Raw genomic sequence first — 18,217 nt, forward strand, 5'->3', positions numbered from 1 at the left:
TGTCATCATGTTGGAATACTGCCCTGCGGCCCAGTCTCCGAAGGGAGGGGATCATGCTCTGCTTCAGTATGTCACAGTACATGTTGGCATTCATGGTTCCCTCAAAGATCAGTAGCTCCCCAGTGCTGGCAGCACTAATGCAGACCCAGACCATGACACTCCCACCACCATATTTGACTGTAGGCAAGACACACTTGTCTTTGTACTCCTCACCTGGTTGCCACCACACACACTTGACACCATCTGAACCAATTAAGTTTATCTTGGTCTCATTGGACCACAGGACATGGTTCCAGTAATCCATGTCCTTAGTCTGCTTGTCTTCAGCAAACTGTTTACAGGCTTTCTTGTGCATCATCTTTAGAAGAGGCTTCCTTCTGGGACAACAGCCATGCAGACCAATTTGATGCAATGTGCGGCGTATGGTCTGAGCACTGACAGGCTGACCCCCCACCCCTTCAACCTCTGCAGCAATGCTGGCACCACCCATATGTATATTTCCCAAAGACAACCTCTTGATATGATGCTGAGCACGTGCACTCAACTCCTTTGGTCAACCATGGCGAGGCCTGTTCTGAGTGGAACCTGTCCTGTGAAACCGCTGTATGGTCTTGCCCACGGTGCTGCAGCTCGGTTTCAGGGTCTTGGTAATCTTCTTATCACCTAAACCATCTTTATGTAGAACAACATTTTTCTTTTTTTCAGATCCTCAGAGAGTTCTTTGCCATGAGGGGCCATGTTGAACTTCCAGTGACCAGTATGAGAGAGTGTGAGAGTGATAACACCAAATTTAACACACCTGCTCCCCATTCACACCTGAGACCTTGTATCACTAACAAGTCACATGACACCGGGGAGGGAAAATGGCTAATTGGGCCCAATTTGGACATTTCCACTTAGGGGTGTACTCACTTTTGTTGCCAACGGTTTAGACATTAATGGCTGTGTTGAGTTATTTTGAGGAGACACCAAATTTACACTGTTATACAGGCTGTACACTCACTACTTTGCATTCTAGCAAATTGTCATTTTTTCATTGTTTATTACATGAAAAGATATAATAAAATATTTACAAAAATGTGAGGGGTGTACTCACTTTTGTGGGATACTGTATATATACATACACACACAAACGCATTGGAGCCCTTTGCACTCAAATACCTCAAAACAATAAAACATAATTTTTAATCAATATTAATATTTATTTATATGTTATAGTATGCTTTTACTGTAAATATAGATATCGATATATATTTTACAAAATTCTAATCATATATATAGAAATATATATTTAAAAGTAAAATAAAAAAAATTCTATGTGAAGAACATTGCAATGTAAAATATTCATAATTGATGCCGGGTATAGAGCACTTGGTTAAACGTATTCAAGATAGCGATAGGTGTTTTTTTTCATTTGCATTCTTAATTGAACTCTATGGGTTTTGCTCATGCACAAACACTTACTTTCAGCTTGTAATATGCCTGCTAACCCACGCACATTAAAAGTTTACTTCTGGCAGTGTTTGCGGGCAATTGAAAGCACTAAAAAGGTGCGCCATATACACACACATAATTACACACACACTCACTGACTTATGGTCTGATGATCAAAAACTCGCTTGCATGGAGAGAAATTTCGCAAAATCTTTGTGGGCTTTTTTGAGCATTATTTTGCAATCACCTTCACATCAACTCCACATAGAGAGATAAACATCTCTCAAGAAAAAAAATGACCTTTTTAAAAGTCTTTGAGGGATGTTGTGGTACTGACGAGACATATTAGATCATCTCGCCAGAGCAGAGAGGTTTAGAATCATCAGGTTCTAAAAGGGACAGTAGGGTCAAAATTAAACTTTCATGAGTCTAAAAGAGCATGCAATTTTAATCAACTATCCAATTTATTTCTGTTATCAATTATGCTTATTTATCCTGGTATGCTTTGCTAAAGAGTAACAATAGATGAGCTCAGGAGCGTGCATGTGTCCATAGCCATAAGGCAAAAAAAGCTTAAATCAATGTTATATATAGTAGTAGTGTCTGTAGCATTATATGGCAGCTGTGTTTGCAACAATGCTATAAATATTGTTGCGAAAACTGCTGCCAGATGGCTAAAGACACGTGCACACTCTTGAGCTTACCTATGATTACTCTTTTGCAAAGGATACTAAGGCCTAGATTTGGAGTTTTGTCGGTAACGACCCGCGTAGCTAACGCCGGCTTTTTTCTGGCCGCACCATAAAAATAACTCTGGTATTGAGAGTCCACATAAAGGCTGCGTTAGGCTCCAAAAAAGGAGCGTAGAGCATATTTAACGCAGCTTCAACTCTCGATACCAGAGTTGCTTACGCAAGCGGCCAGCCTCAAAAACGTGCTCGTGCACGATTCCCCCATAGGAAACAATGGAGCTGTTTGAGCTGAAAAAAAACCTAACACCTGCAAAAAAGCCGCGTTCAGCTCCTAACGCAGCCCCATTGTTTGCTATGCGGAAACACTTCCTACGTCTGCACCTAACACTCTAACATGTACCCCGAGTCTAAACACCCCTAACCTTACACTTATCAACCCCTATTCTGCGCCCCCCGCTATCGCTGACCCCTGCATATTATTATTAACCACTAATCTGCCGCTCCGTAAACCGCCGCTACTTACATTATCTCTATGTACCCCTAATCTGCTGCCCTAACATCGCCGACCCCTATATTATATTTATTAACCCCTAATCTGCCCCCCACAACGTCGCTTCCACCTGCCTACACTTATTAACCCCTAATCTGCCGACCGGACCGCACCGCTATTATTATAAAGTTATTAACCCCTAATCCGCCTCACTAACCCTATAATAAATAGTATTAACCCCTAATCTGCCCTCCCTAACATCGCCGACACCTAACTTCAAACATTAACCCCTAATCTGCCGACTGGAGCTCACCGCTATTCTAATAAATGTATTAACCCCTAAAGCTAAGTCTAACCCTAACACTAACACCCCCCTAAGTTAAATATAATTTAAATCTAACGAAATAAATTAACTCTTATTAAATAAATTATTCCTATTTAAAGCTAAATACTTACCTGTAAAATAAATCCTAATATAGCTACAATATAAATTATAATTATATTATAGCTATTTTAGGATTAATATTTATTTTACAGGTAACTTTGTATTTATTTTAACCAGGTACAATAGCTATTAAATAGTTAAGAACTATTTAATAGCTCAAATAGTTAAAATAATTACAAAATTACCTGTAAAATAAATCCTAACCTAAATTACAATTAAACAATGATCGGAACAGCCAATAGAATGCGAGCTCAATCTGATTGGCTGATCGGATAAGTATTTAGCTTTAAATAGGAATAATTTATTTAATAAGAGTTAATTTATTTCGTTAGATTTAAATTATATTTAACTTAGGGGGGTGTTAGTGTTAGGGTTAGACTTAGCTTTAGGGGTTAATACATTTATTAGAATAGCGGTGAGCTCCAGTCGGCAGATTAGGGGTTAATGTTTGACGTTAGGTGTCGGCGATGTTAGGGAGGGCAGATTAGGGGTTAATACTATTTATTATAGGGTTAGTGAGGCGGATTAGGGGTTAATAACTTTATAATAATAGCGGTGCGGTCCGCTCGGCAGATTAGGGGTTAATAAGTGTAGGCAGGTGGAGGCGACGTTGAGGGGGCAGATTAGGGGTTAATAAATATAATATAGGGGTCGGCGGTGTTAGGGGCAGCAGATTAGGGGTACATAAGTATAACGTAGGTGGCGGCGCTTTGCGGTCGGCAGATTAGGGGTTAATTATTGTAGGTAGCTGGCTGCGACATTGTGGGGGGCAGGTTAGGGGTTAATAAATATAATATAGGGGTCGGCGGTGTTAGGGGCAGCAGATTAGGGGTACATAAGTATAACGTAGGTGGCGGTCAGCAGATTAGGGGTTAAAAAAATTGAATCGAGTGTCGGCGATGTGGGGGGACCTCGGTTTAGGGGTATATAGGTAGTTTATGGGTGTTAGTGTACTTTAGAGTACAGTAGTTAAGAGCTTTATAAACCGGCGTTAGCCCAGAAAGCTCTTAACTACTGACTTTTTTCCTGCGGCTGGAGTTTTGTCGTTAGAGTTCTAACGCTCACTTCAGACACGACTCTAAATACTGGAGTTAGAAAAATCCCATTGAAAAGATAGGATACGCAATTTACGTAAGGGGATTTGCGGTATGGAAAAGTCGCGGCTGAAAAGTGAGCGTTAGACCCTATTTTGAGTGACTCCAAATACCGGAGGTAGCCTAAAACCAGCGTTAGGAGCCTCTAACGCTGGTTTTCATGGCTAACGCCAAACTCCAAATCTAGGCCTTAGAGAACTAAGCAAAATTGGTAATAGAAGTATATTGGAAATGTCATGCTCTATCCAATCCATATAAGTTTAATTTTGGCTTTCCTGTCCCTTTAATGATAAGGAGAACCTTCACAAATGAATTTGGTGGAAGGCTACATACTTCAGCAACCCTTACAAGACAATGTTGGTTTATTCAGCACAGAAACATTCATTTAAAAAAAAAAAGTAAATATTTAACTGATACATTTTGAAATTAGTTCTTAAATGAAAAAAAATGCAGTTTATCTTTTAATGAAAGTTGTTTTTATTTACTGTATGTGCTCTACCAGTGATTTAATAGCAGTGCAATAAAGCCCAGACAGAAGCATATCTTTGAAACATAATGCAATATAACATTTTACCAACATATGTAGGCATCTTAAAAGATCAACATGACACTGTATGCATAATCTGACAAAAGTGCACAATTTGCTTAGCATCAAAAGGCAATGCAAAACTACATCACATTTTAGGTTGGAAGACAGACTAGACAACCCATCAGCATCATTACCCCAGAAGACCCAGAGGCAACTTTAAGTCAACCAATACAGCTGCTTCTAGAATCTGCCAGGAAGGCAGATGCATGGGCTGTTGAAGGAATATCTTCCACAAATTAGCATCTGTGTTCTTAATTGACATATAAAGGGGAGAGAGAGCATGTACTGCTCAGAGAGAAATCCATGCTATTTTATTCTTGCAATCATTTATTTTTAATAACTTGAAAACACAAAGAATCTTGCATCTTCTTCTATATTTAGTTACCTGCAGCTAAGGTCTGTCCCATGCCCGGACGACTAGTCACGCAACCAACATTATTGCAGAGGGTTATTGTGAAGACGTATATGTGATATACTTTTAAGGCTGTCACTATGTGAAATAATTCATGATTTTCCGCCACATATAATACCTAAAAAAGACAAAAATATTTTACTTCAAATGGAAATTGTCTGCTTTAATAAAACCAACATATATATGACAAATAAATGCAAGGAATTATGGTTAAAAGTCATTTTTGTAAAGCATGTGTGAGATGTCAGATTTTTTTGTTATCACACTTTGCTAGTTTAGCATATAGGTTGTTTTTCTAAGTTTCTGAAGAACAAGTTTCAAGTGACAAATGTGCTCAGAAGCATACTTGGAATATACCAACATGTCATCCAAACAGATGATCACAAACTGATTTAAAGACACAGTAAACAATAAAATTGTTTTACCCTTAAAGGGACACTGAACCCAAATTTTATCTTCCGTGATTCAGATAAAGCATGCAATTTTAAGCAACCTTCTAATTTACTCCTATTATCAAACTTTCTTCCTTCTCTTGGTATCTTTATTTGAAAAGCAAGAATGTAAGTTTAGATGCCGACCCATTTTTGGTGAATAACCTGGGTTGTCCTTGCTGATTGGACAGCACCAATAAACAAGTGCTGTCCATGGTCTGAACCAAAAATTTGCTGGCTCCTTAGCTTAGATGCCTTCTTTTTCAAATTAAGATAGCAAGAAAATGAAGAAAAATTGATAATAGAAGTAAATTAGAAAGTTGCTTAAAATTTGCATGCGCTATCTGAATCATAAAAGAAAAAAAATGGGTTCAGTGTCCCTTTAATGTACTTCCAGTGACTTGTTATACCAGCTGCAGAGCATACAATGTATGAGAAATTGCACTTTCAGGTTTATTTGTGTACATGAAATAGATGGTTTTGTGTTTTGGAACCACAGTCTATTACAATGAGTTGAGCTTACAGGTAAAATCAGATCTCATTATGTTATCACTTTGTGTACACACACTTGCTTCCTTATCTTATATTTGTCTGTAAAACAAAGCTCAATACTTAGAAGGAACAATGGAATTTTTTCATGTTATTAGTTGTTTCTTCTACACCAAACAAACGACTAGATTATTAATTGTGTGTTGGGCTGAAAAAGCAGCGTTAACAGGTCCTAACGCTGCTTTTTCACTACCGCTGCTATTACGAGTCTTGCAGGTTTAGGGGCACCGCACACTTTGTTAGCCTTACCGCAAAACGACTTACGTTAACTTTTTAAAGTCTTTTTTCTATGGGACTTCCATAGCGCCGATATTACAAGTCTGTCCTGGGAGGCCAAAAAGTGAGTGGTACACCCTACCCGGTAAAGAGTCCTAACTCATTTAAAAGTCAGTAGTTAAGAGTTTTATGGTACAACACCGTAACATAAAACTCATAACTAAAGTGCTAAAAAGTACACTAACACCAATAAACTACCTATTAACCCCTAAACCAAGGCCCTCCTGCATTGCAAACACTAAAATACAATTTTTAACCCCTAATCTGCCGCTCTGGACATCGCCGCAACTATAATAAACATATTAACCCCTAAACCGCCGCACTCCTGCCTCGCAAACACTAGTTAAATATTATTAACACCTAATCTGCCGTCCCTAACATGCCGCCACCTACCTACATTTATTAACCCCTAATCTGCCGCCCCCAACGTCGCCGCCACTATACTAAATGTATTAAACCCTAAACCTACAGTAAGTCTAACCCTAACACCCCCTAACTTAAATATGATTACAATAAATCTAAATAAATATTATTATTACCTATATTATTCGTATTTATAGGTAAGCACTAAATACTTACCTATAAAATAAACCCTAAGCTAGCTACAATATAACTAATAGTTACATTGTAGCTATCTTAGGGTTTATTTTTATTTTACAGGCAAGTTTGTATTTATTTTAACTAGGCACAATAGTTATTAAATAGTTATTAACTATTTAATAACTACCTAGCTAAAATAAATACAAAAGTACCTGTAAAATAAAACCTAAACTAAGTTACAATAACACCTAACACTACACTATAATTAAATAAATTAACTAAATTAACAACAATTAAATAAATTAAATTAAATTAAATTAAATTAGCTAAAGTACAACCCCCCCCACTAAATTACAGAAAATAATAAACAAAATACAGATCTTTAAACTAATTACACCTAATCTAATAGCCCTATCAAAATAAAAAAAAGCCCCCCCAAAATAAAAAAAACCCTAACCTAAAATAAACTATCAAAAGCCCTTAAAGGGCCTTTTGCGGGGAATTGCCCCAAAGTAATTAGAATTCTATCAGCCAATCAGAATTAAGGTAGAAAAAATCATATTGGCTGATGCAATCAGCCAATAGGATTGAGCTTGCATTCTACTGGCTGATTAGAACAGAATTCTATCAGCCAATCGGAATCTAAGGGATGCCATCTTGGATGACGTCACTTAAAGGAACCGTCATTCAGTAAGAAGACTTCGTTTGAAGAGGATGCTCCGCGTCGGATGTCTTGAAGATGGACCCACTCCGCGTCGGATGGATGAAGATAGAAGATCCCATCTGGATGAAGACTTCTGACCGTCTGGAGGACCACTTCGCCCGGCTTGGATGAAGACTTCTCTCGGCTTCGTTGAGGACTTCGGCCCAGTTGGATGAAGACTTCTGCTGCTCCCTTGAGGATGGATGTCCGGTCTTCAGAACAGTAAGTCGATCTTCAGGAGGTTAGTGGTTATCTTGGTCATCTTGAATGATGTCACTTAAAGGTACCTTCATTCTGTTTTAGTCGTCGGATGAAGAGGATGCTCCGCGATGGATGTCTTGAAGACAGACCCGCTGCACGCCAGATGGATGAAGATAGAAGATGCCGTCTGGATGAAGACTTCTGCCCGTCTGGAGGACCACTTCTGTCTGGCTTTGAAGAAAACTTCTGCCCATCTGGAGGACCACTTCGCCCAGCTTGGATGAAGACGTCTCCCGGTAAGTCAATCTTCAGTGTTAGGTTTTTTAAGGGTGTATTGGGTGGGTTTTATTTTTTAGATTAGGGTTTGGGCCGCAAAAGCGCTAACTGCCCTTTTAAGGGCAATGCCCATCCAAATGCACTTTTCAGGGCAATGGGGAGCTTAGGTTTTTTTAGTTAGTATTTTATTTGGGAGGTTGGTTGTGTGGGTGGTGGCTTTTACCGTTGGGGGGGTTGTCTGTATTTTTTTTTACAGGTTAAAGAGCTGATTACTTTGGGGCAATGCCCTGCAAAAGGCCTTTTAAGGGCTATTGATAGTTTAGTTTAGGCTAGGGTTTTTTATTTTGGGGGGGCTTTTTTATTTTGATAGGGCTATTAGGTTAGGTGTAATTAGTCTAAAGATCTGTAATTTGTTTATTATTTTCTGTAAATTAGTGTTTGTTTTTTGTACTTAGCTAATTTAATTAAATTTATTTAGTTGTTGTTAATTTAGTTAATTTATTTAATTATAGTGTAGTGTTAGGTGTTATTGTAACTTAGTTTAGGTTTTATTTTACAGGTACTTTTGTATTTATTTTAACTAGGAAGTTATTAAATCGTTAATGACTATTTAATAACTATTGTACCTAGTTAAAATAAATACAAACTTGCCCGTAAAATAAAAACAAACCCTAAGATAGCTACAATGTAACTATTAGTTATATTGTAGCTAGTTTAGGGTTTATTTTATAGGTAAGTATTTAGTTTTAAATAGGAATAATTTAAGTAATAATATTAATATTTATTTTGATTTATTGTAATTATATTTAAGTTAGGGGGTGTTAGGGATAGGGTTAGACTTAGGTTTAGGGGTCAATACATTTAGTATAGTGGCGGCAATGTTGGGGGTGGCAGATTAGGGGTTAATAAATGTAGGTAGGGGGTGGAGATGTTAGGGACGGCAGATTAGGGGTTAATAATATTTAACTAATAATAAAACATCAAAGAATCCCAGCCACTGAGTCTTAGAATCAAGAAGTTTTTATTCTTCAACAAAGGATATGATCGAATTGATCTTTCACAAAATGTAATCATAAGGTACCATCAGGTGTAGGTTCACACAGATCCACACATACCCCATCCACCAAACACATCCATATCCAACCCTTACCAGAAAAGAAAAAAACAAACGTCAAAATAAACATCAGAAGAATAAATGAAAAAAGTGTATTATCACTCCCAGGGCGTCCCCAGGGAGTGAATTCTGACACCACCCACTAGGGACCTAATAGGATTGAGAACCATGAAGAGTGTCCACTGGATCCGTAACTCTGTAATATTATATGGACAAAAAGTGTCTCGTACTGTTGTAGAAACTCCTCAAACAAGAATGTCTCGTATGTTATAAAACTTCCAACTGTAGCAATGTGTATCTGTTTGAAACCATCAGCAATTATCTTCTTGCTACTATGTGAAGGTGGTTACAGAAGACATAACTTGTTACAGTATTTGTAATCCATCACAGTGAATGCTGGTGATGACTATCGTGACAAATCTTGTAATTATAAGAGTATTATGGTTCAAATGTCCCTTAAACCTGGCGTGCTACTGGCCATAAACTGTGTCGCGGGGAGCTGCAAACGTACTGTCGGCCCAAACACACACCCTCTTCACACTTCACTCACGGTAACGTGCACTATATCTTCCTTGTAATGCCTTTATTGCAGAGGATACAATACATTCCACATTTTCCTTTTTACCCAAACTGCGAGTATCTCATACCCTCATGGCAGTTCATGGCCTTTAATGTGTTGTAAATAAAGCAGATGCTTAAACAGCCGTTGAAAGATCAATTCGATCATATCCTTTGTTGAAGAATAAAAACTTCTTGATTCTAAGACTCAGTGGCTGGGATTCTTTGATGTTTTATTATTATTATATAGTCTGTGACCGGACTTTATCCCGTGCCTGAGCATATTAACTAGAAAGGGTGGTGCGGTCACACTTTATCGCAAATATTTAACTAATGTTTGCGAGGTGGGAGTGCAGCGGTTTAGGGGTTAATATGTTTATTATAGTGGTGGCGACTTTGGGGGCGGCAGATTAGGGATTAATAAGTGTAGGTAGGTTGCGGCGACATTGGGGGCAGCAGATTAGGAGTTAATAAATATAATGTAGGTGTCGGCGATGTTGAGGGCAGCAGATTAGGGGTTCATAAGTATAATGTAGGTGGCGGCGGTGTCCGTAGCGGCAGATTAGGGGTTAATTAATATAATGCAGGTGTCGGCGATGTCGGGGGCGGCAAATTAGGGGTTAATAAGTATAAGATTAGGGGTGTTTAGACTCGGGGTTCATGTTAGGGTGTTAGGTGTAAACATAAAATGTGTTTCCCCATCGGAATCAATGGGGCTGCGTTACTGAGTTTTACGCTGCTTTTTTGCAGGTGTTAGACTTTTTCTCAGCTGGCTCTCCCCGTTGATTCCTATGGGGAAATTGTGCACGAGCACGTATGACCAGCTCACCGCTGACTTAAGCAGCGCTGGTATTGGAGTGCGGTAAGGAGCACAATTTTGCTCAACGCTCACTTCTTGCCTTTTAACGCCAGGTTTGTAAAAACCCGTAATACCAGCACTGCAGGTAAGTGAGTGGTGAGAGAAAACTGCTCGTTAGTACCGCATAGCCTCTAACACAAAACTCGTAATCTGGCCGTTAGAGTGTAATTTTTTCTTCTGACTGAGTTTACATAGCCTGTCAATAGCCTGGACATAAGACGAGATACTTTCAGTATAGGTGGAGATACCATAGGCTAAATCAGCTATTTCAAATGCCGAAATAAGAGTAAAGGAGCTACTTGTAAACAATTTAATACATTTCAGCAGGTAAAAGGGATCACTGGGAACACATTAAAGGGGAGATGTTTTTGGGGTAAACTGTCCCTTTAAGTGTTCTTGTAAGAAACCATTCACAAAGTTCTGGAAGGTGCAGATGTTTTAAGGGCATAAACAGGTATTAATAGTGCCCATATCTTATATTAAATCAGGTCTGCAACTTGTCTCATTTTCTGATATGGACAGAATTGTAAGCCCCTCTAAGTTTGAGGTTAGAAAACACCATGACCCCTTTAAGGGCATCAAAGAGTTACAGAACGAGTAAAAATGGCTAGCGGTTTTCTACAGTAATTTGTTTGAGAGCACAACAGTCAATAAAAGGCCTCAGGCCCCCATCTGATAAATACATCTGACGACACTCTGCCAGTCATGCCAAAATACAATTGTCATTTGGTTGGTTTAGCAGTGGTGTGAATGGAAAAGAATTGCAATAGGTTTTCTATTAAAGTCACGATTTTGGGATCCTGTTTCAAAACATAATTGAAATAGGTTAATGTAGGTTCATGCTTTTCTGTTGAAAATGCATTCATGGCTACAGGCTTTTAAAAAAATTAATCAATTTTGCATTGTGATGACCCAAGAAACTTAACAACCAATTTAGGTGAAAAACCAAAAGCCATATCAGAAGCAAATAGACAATAGATGGTAAATAACCCTTATGGCCATGATGGGAGATCTCACTCAATGTTCAGACCTCAAACTCTTCTGACTGGTTAAAAAGTTATTAACATGACAAGAGAGAGGTAGAATTACATTTTGATAGTGAACCTTCCCACATGAATTGCTTTAAAGGGACACTGAACCCAAATTTTTTCTTTCGTGATTCAGATAGAGCATGCAATTTTAAGCAACTTTCTAATTTACTCCTACTATCAAATTTTCTTTATTCTCTTGGTATCTTTATTTGAAATGCAAGAATGTAAGCTTAGATGCCGGCCCATTTTTGCTGAACAACCTAGGTTGTCCTTGCTGATTGGTGGATAAATTCATCCACCAATCAAAAACTGCTGTCCAGAGTTCTGAACAAAGCAAAAAGCTTAGATGCCTTCTTTTTCAAATATAGATAGCAAGAGAACAAAGAAACATTGATAATAGGAGTAAATTAGAAAGTTTCTTAAAATTGCAAGCTCTATCTGAATCACAGAAAAAAAAATTTGGGTTCAGTGTCCCTTTAAAAATAAGTAAACAGGAAGGGATCCTATGCTAGACTCAAACAGATGCCAAAAGATTATGAAGTTAGACAACGTTGAAATTGGAAACATAGTAGACCAAGACATTTTTTTAGGATTTTTTTACTTTATAAACTTGTATTTATTAAGAGCAGATTGTGTTTTTGTATGGGGATTTAGATATTATTGATTATTTGTTTAAAGGGACATGAAACCCACATTTTTTTCTTTCATTGTCCAGATAGAACATACCATTTTAAGCAACTTTTACAATTTCATTTTAGTATCAAATTTGCTTCATTCTCTTAGTATATTTTTTGAAGAAGCAGCAAAGCACTACTGGGGGCTAGCTGAACACAGGTGAGCCAATGAAAAGAGGCATATATGTTCAGCAATTAGCAGCTAGCTCCCAGGAGTGCAATGCTTATCTTGAGTGTACCTAGGTTATCTTTACAACAAAGGATACTAATAAAATGAAGTAAATTAGATAATTAAGTTACATTAGAAAGTTGTTTGCTCTGTCTGAATAATGAAAGAAAAAACATCTGGGTTTCATATACCTCTAAGGGGCTTTTTTAGAGGTTTTACAGTTGGGAATTAGGGTCATAGGGTTGTTTGTTTAGACATGTTGATTGGGTGCTGCAGTTGTGAGGGTTCTATAGTGAGTCTGGGCTGGCTACTTTGCATTTGCTAGAGTTATTTGAGAATCAAAATCCAGATCATAGTTAAAGTAGATTTTATTACACACTGGGGCATATTTATCAAGCTCTGCATGGAGCTTGATGCCCCGTGTTTCTGGTGAGCCTTCAGGCTCGCCGGAAACAGAAGTTATGAAGCAGTAGTCTAAAGACCGCTGCTCCATAACCTGTCCGCCTGCTCTGAGGCCGCGGACAGAAATCAACCCGATCGAATACGATCGGGTTGATTGACACCCTCTGCTAGCAGCCGATTGGCCGCGAATCTGCAGAGGGCGACATTGCACCAACAGTTCACAAAAACTGCTGGTGCAATGATAAATACAGAGAGCGTATACTATCGGCATTTATCGATGGGCGGCAGGACATGATCCACAATATCGGATCATGTCCATTCGCACATTAATAAATAGGTCCCTATGTGTTAGATCATGGTTACACTTACTAGCCGGCCAAACTGGTAATTATATGATATAAGCTCCTTTGTTATTTTGACTGAGGGCCCAATGCTGTAAAGCTCTCTGGTCTGGTGAGATTATCTAAGAAGCCTCGTCTGTCCTGCAAGGTACCTTAAAAAATTTAAAGGGATATAAAAAACCGAATTAGTTTTTCATGATTCAGATAGATCTTACAATTTTAAACAACTTTCTAATTGACTTCTATTATTATTTTTGTTTTTGTTCTCTTGGTATCTGTTGTGGAAAAAAGGTCAGGAGCGCTCACGTGTCTGGAACACTTTATGACAGCAGTTTTGCAAGCATATTATTAATTTGCAAGAGCACTAGATGGCAGCAATATCCCCTGCCATGCAATGCTTCAGACACCTTCTTGGGTATCTCTTCAACAAAGAATACCATAGGAACAAAGCAAACTTGATAATATAAGTAAATTGGAAACTTTTTTTAAAAATGGTATCATCTCTAAATCACATTTTTTTTTTTGGGGGGGGGGTTCCTGTACAGCATGATTATAGCGTTGTAACTATCCTGCATTCTATACTAAGAAAAGACATCTTGCTGGCGTGTCAGTCACATGGGAGGCAGTAAATGATTCCATCAAGCCTGCTCAACAGTTTTTGTTTGGGTGCATGTGATGTAGATTATACCTCTCTAACTTTGATTGACAGTTTACGCACTATGGTGGTGTCTTCTTCTTTGTGTTTTAATATGGAGCCATTTCTTATTTACTGTAAAAAACACCTTTATAGGCACATTTGCCGGTTTCCTGTTCACCATCAAAATCCTACTGTTTGAAAACTACCAAAACCTCATATCGACACATCCATCAGTTGTTATATTATGCATAATTAAAGGGACATTATACACTCATTTTTTCTTTGCATAAATGTTTTGTAGATGATCTATTTATATAGCCCACAAAGTTATTTTTTTTTTTAAATGTATAGTTTTGCTTATGTTTAAAGAACATTGCTCTGATTTTCAGACTCCTAACCAAGCCCCAAAGTTTTATGAGAAAACGGTCAGCAACTTTCTCCAGCTTGCTCCCGTTTGTGTAAAGGGTCTTTTCATATGCAAAAGAAGGGGGAGGGGGGGAGGGTCTTATTTGCCACTTGCTGTGGGCTTTCCAACTGCCTTTTCAACAGAGCTAAACTGAGAGCTTCTATGTTTTTAAACCATTTTATACTGGATTTTTATATCAGTATCTGTGCATCTTATTATTTATAGTAGTGTCTATTACATGCAGCTATATGAAAATGAGTGTATACTGTCCACAGGAGTTTAATTTTTGTGTGACTAGAAGTTCCATGGTAAAATTCCCCCCAAAAGGTTATCTTGGAGATGTAATTAATATTGTATTATTATTGAATTGTTTGTAATGCAATCAGCCAATAGGATTGAAGTTCAATCTGATTGGCTGATCCAATCAGCCAATAGGATTAACCTCGCATTCTATTGGCTGTTCCAATCAGCCAATAGAATGCGACCTCAATCCTATTGGCTGTCTGATTGAAGGGACGCCATCTTGGATGACGTCATTTAAAGGAACCTTCATTCTTCAGTTGGACGTCGAACAAAGAGGATGGGGATTGGGGGGGGATTGGGTGGTTTTTAGAGTAAGGTTGGGTGTGTGGGTGGTGGGTTTTAATGTTGGGGGGGTTGTATATCTTTTTTTATAGGTAAAAGAGCTGATTACTTTGGGGCAATGCCCCACAAAAAGCCCTTTTAAGGGCTATTTGTAATTTAGTATAGGGTAGGGAATTTTATTATTTTGGGGGGCTTTTTTATTTTATTAGGGGGCTTAGATTAGGTGTAATTAGTTTAAACTTCTTGTAATTTTTTTATTTTCTGTAATTTAGTGTTTGTTTTTTTGTACTTTAGTTTATTTTATTTAATTGTATTTGATTTTAGGTAATTGTAGTTAATTAATTTAATTTATTTAATGATAGTGTAGTGTTAGGTGTAATTGTAACTTAGGTTAGGATTTATTTTACAGGTAAATTTGTATTTATTTTAACTAGGTAGCTATTAAATAGTTAATAACTATTTAATAACTATTGTACCTAGTTAAAATAAATACAAAGTTGCCTGTAAAATAAAAATAAATCATAAAATAGCTACAATGTAATAATTAATTATATTGTAGCTCTCTTAGGGTTTATTTTATAGGTAAGTATTTAGTTTTAAATAGGAATAATTTAGTTAATAATATTAATTTTATTTAGATTTATTTAAATAATATTTAAGTTAGGGGGGTGTTAGGGTTAGGGTTAGACTTAGGTTTAGGGGTTAATAACTTTATTATAGTGGCGGCGACGTTAGGGGTTAATACATTTAATAGGCTATGTGGGTTATGGCGGTATAGGGGTTAATACTTGAATAGGTTAATTGCGTTGTGGGCTATGGCGGTTTAGGGGTTAATAATTTAGATATTACTTGCGGTGTGGGTTTGATGGCGGATATAGGGGTTAATAGTTTAAATAGGAATATTGCGTTGTGGGGGGTTGTCGGTCTAGGGGTTAATACATTTAATTTTAGTAATGAGAGGGGGGATTGCGGATATAGGGGTTTTACGTGTCGGGCTTATTTTTAGGAGGCGTGTTAGACTTTTATGGGAGATTTGTTATTTTTTTTACTTTTCTTAGGCGCCGGCAGTTTCTAAAGTGCCGTAAGTCACTGGCTCATTTCTGGACATGGCTAGTTTATCCGACTTACGTCACTTTATGAACTGCCGGTGGGGTTTATGTAATACCCCGATGTGCGAGGTGAAATTACGGGCGGCGCAGGTTCCCACGCTTGCGCCGAAACCTGCGCCGTATATTTGATCGCGCCCATACTGTATATGTGTATGTATATAAATATATATATATATATATATATATATATATATATATACAGTATATATATATATATATATATATATACAGGGCCGGCCTTAGTCCTTTAGGTGCCCTGTGCAAAAATCTTCACAGGTGATATGAAAGACAGAGTAGAGAGAGATCGAGAAACGCATAGATAACAAAACAGATTTGGTACGTGTGTAAATCGGCAGTGTTTGCACAGATACACACACAGATTCACACATTCAAGTATATACACTCATAGATTTACACATTCAGATTCATACACTCACAGATACACACATACACTCAGATTCACTCATGGATTGATATGCCTTTCCACTCCTGTCTCTCTTTCTCTCCCTTTTCCATGCTCCTTCCTCCCCACATTTCAATCCCCTTCTCTTTCCACTGTTTCCACATCCATTCCTCTCTCCCCTTATATCCATTCCTTTATGTCAATTCCATTTACTCTCACCCTCCCATGTCCATTCCCTCCATTTCTCCTTCGCTCTTTAATCTCCATTACTCCTTCCCCTTCCATATCCATTAACCCTCCTTTCATCTTAATTTCTTCTTCCTTTAATTTCAATTAAACCTTCCTTTCATGTCCATTAGCCCCCTTCCATCTCCATTACACCCCTTTTGCTCCCCAGTCATCTCAATTTTCCCCCTTTCCTCCCCCTTTCAGATCCATTAGCTCCCAATCCGTTTCCATTATTCACCCTTTCCTCCCCTCCTATCTCCATTTACCCCTTTCCTCCCCTGTCATCTTGATTGCCCCCTTTAGCCCCATCTCTCTTCCCCCTTTAGCCCCATCCCTGTCCCCCTTTAGCCCCATCTCCCTCCCTTAGCCCCAGTCATTCCACCCCTTTAAGTCTCATTCACCCCCCCCCTTTAATCCCCATGCATTCCCCCCCTTTAAGCCCAATTCATTCCTCCCTTTAAGCCCCATTCATTCCGCCCCCTAAGCCCCATTCAACCCCCTTAAAACCCCACTCACCCCCCCTTTAAGCCCCATTCATTCCCCCCCTTTAAGCCCTATTCATTCCACCCTCTATAAGCCCCATTCATCCCCCCTTTAAGTCTCATGCATTCCCCCCACTCTCTTACTGTCTTCCGATGTGCTGTGGCTGGCAGAGTAGTGAAGGGGCAGGGATTATCCCGCTTCCTTCACTCTCAACTGTGCGTCGGAAGATTATTCTCACTGCGCCCTTCACTTGCACTTTGTACTAAAAGCTGCAATAAATAATGTTGCATGTTTATAAAAGTCCTGTGAGTGCCTGGATATTTGGATTGCTATTTAAACGGATATCTATGTACCTGGGCAGTAAGGATTTGAAAGCGGTGAATGCATGACTTATGGAACATACACACATATGGCGTGCTAATGATAGTGCGGGATTCGATAAGCAATATCGCTGGACCGCACTAACATTAGTGCTAAACTTAATATCACAAGTGCATTTACAAAAGATGGGTTAGCACTGCCAACATTGCTCTAGTGCAACCTATACTTTTAATGGATATCAAGACCACGGTAAATAGCACTTACAAATTATGTGTTGCAATGGAGCGAAAGCTAGAATATTTATTGCGAATTGAGAAGTAAAGTGTAAGGGTTAAAAAAAAACATAAAACACATCAAAAACATATTAAAATGAAGTATTACACTCATATATACACTTGTTATTAAAGGGGGGAATTTTTATATTTAGGTGGCCTCTCATCACCTAAGTATAAACATGTCCAAGACCAAACTACTTCTAATTCCACCCTTTAACTCTACTCCAGTTTCTAATTTTTTCATCACTGTTGGTGGCAACACTATCTCCACATCACCCCAAGTCCGCTGCCTTGGAGTCACGCTTGACTCAAATCTGTCCTTTTCCCACATCCAATTGCTCTCTTCATCCTGCCGCAACCACCTACACAATATCTCCAAAATTTGTCCATTTCTAAGTGCTGAAACTACTAAACAGCTAATCCACTCCCTGGTAATTTCCCAACTTGACTACTGTATCAACTTACTAACTGGCCTCCCTCTCTCCCACCT

The 18,217-nt window shown here is 38.4% G+C and overlaps 1 protein-coding gene across 1 annotated transcript in view; it reads right to left on the reverse strand.

Annotated features, from left to right (window-relative positions):
* Positions 1–18,217, reverse strand: part of USH2A (usherin) — a 2,188,359-nt gene that overhangs the window by 1,689,227 nt on the left and 480,915 nt on the right. The window contains exon 19 of the mRNA XM_053712759.1: positions 5,130–5,274. Coding sequence (XP_053568734.1) covers positions 5,130–5,274 — 145 coding nt within the window. The remainder of the gene's footprint in view (positions 1–5,129; positions 5,275–18,217) is intronic.

This window comes from Bombina bombina, chromosome 4 (genome assembly GCF_027579735.1).
Source record: "Bombina bombina isolate aBomBom1 chromosome 4, aBomBom1.pri, whole genome shotgun sequence".
Classification (NCBI taxonomy): Eukaryota; Metazoa; Chordata; class Amphibia; order Anura; family Bombinatoridae; genus Bombina; species Bombina bombina.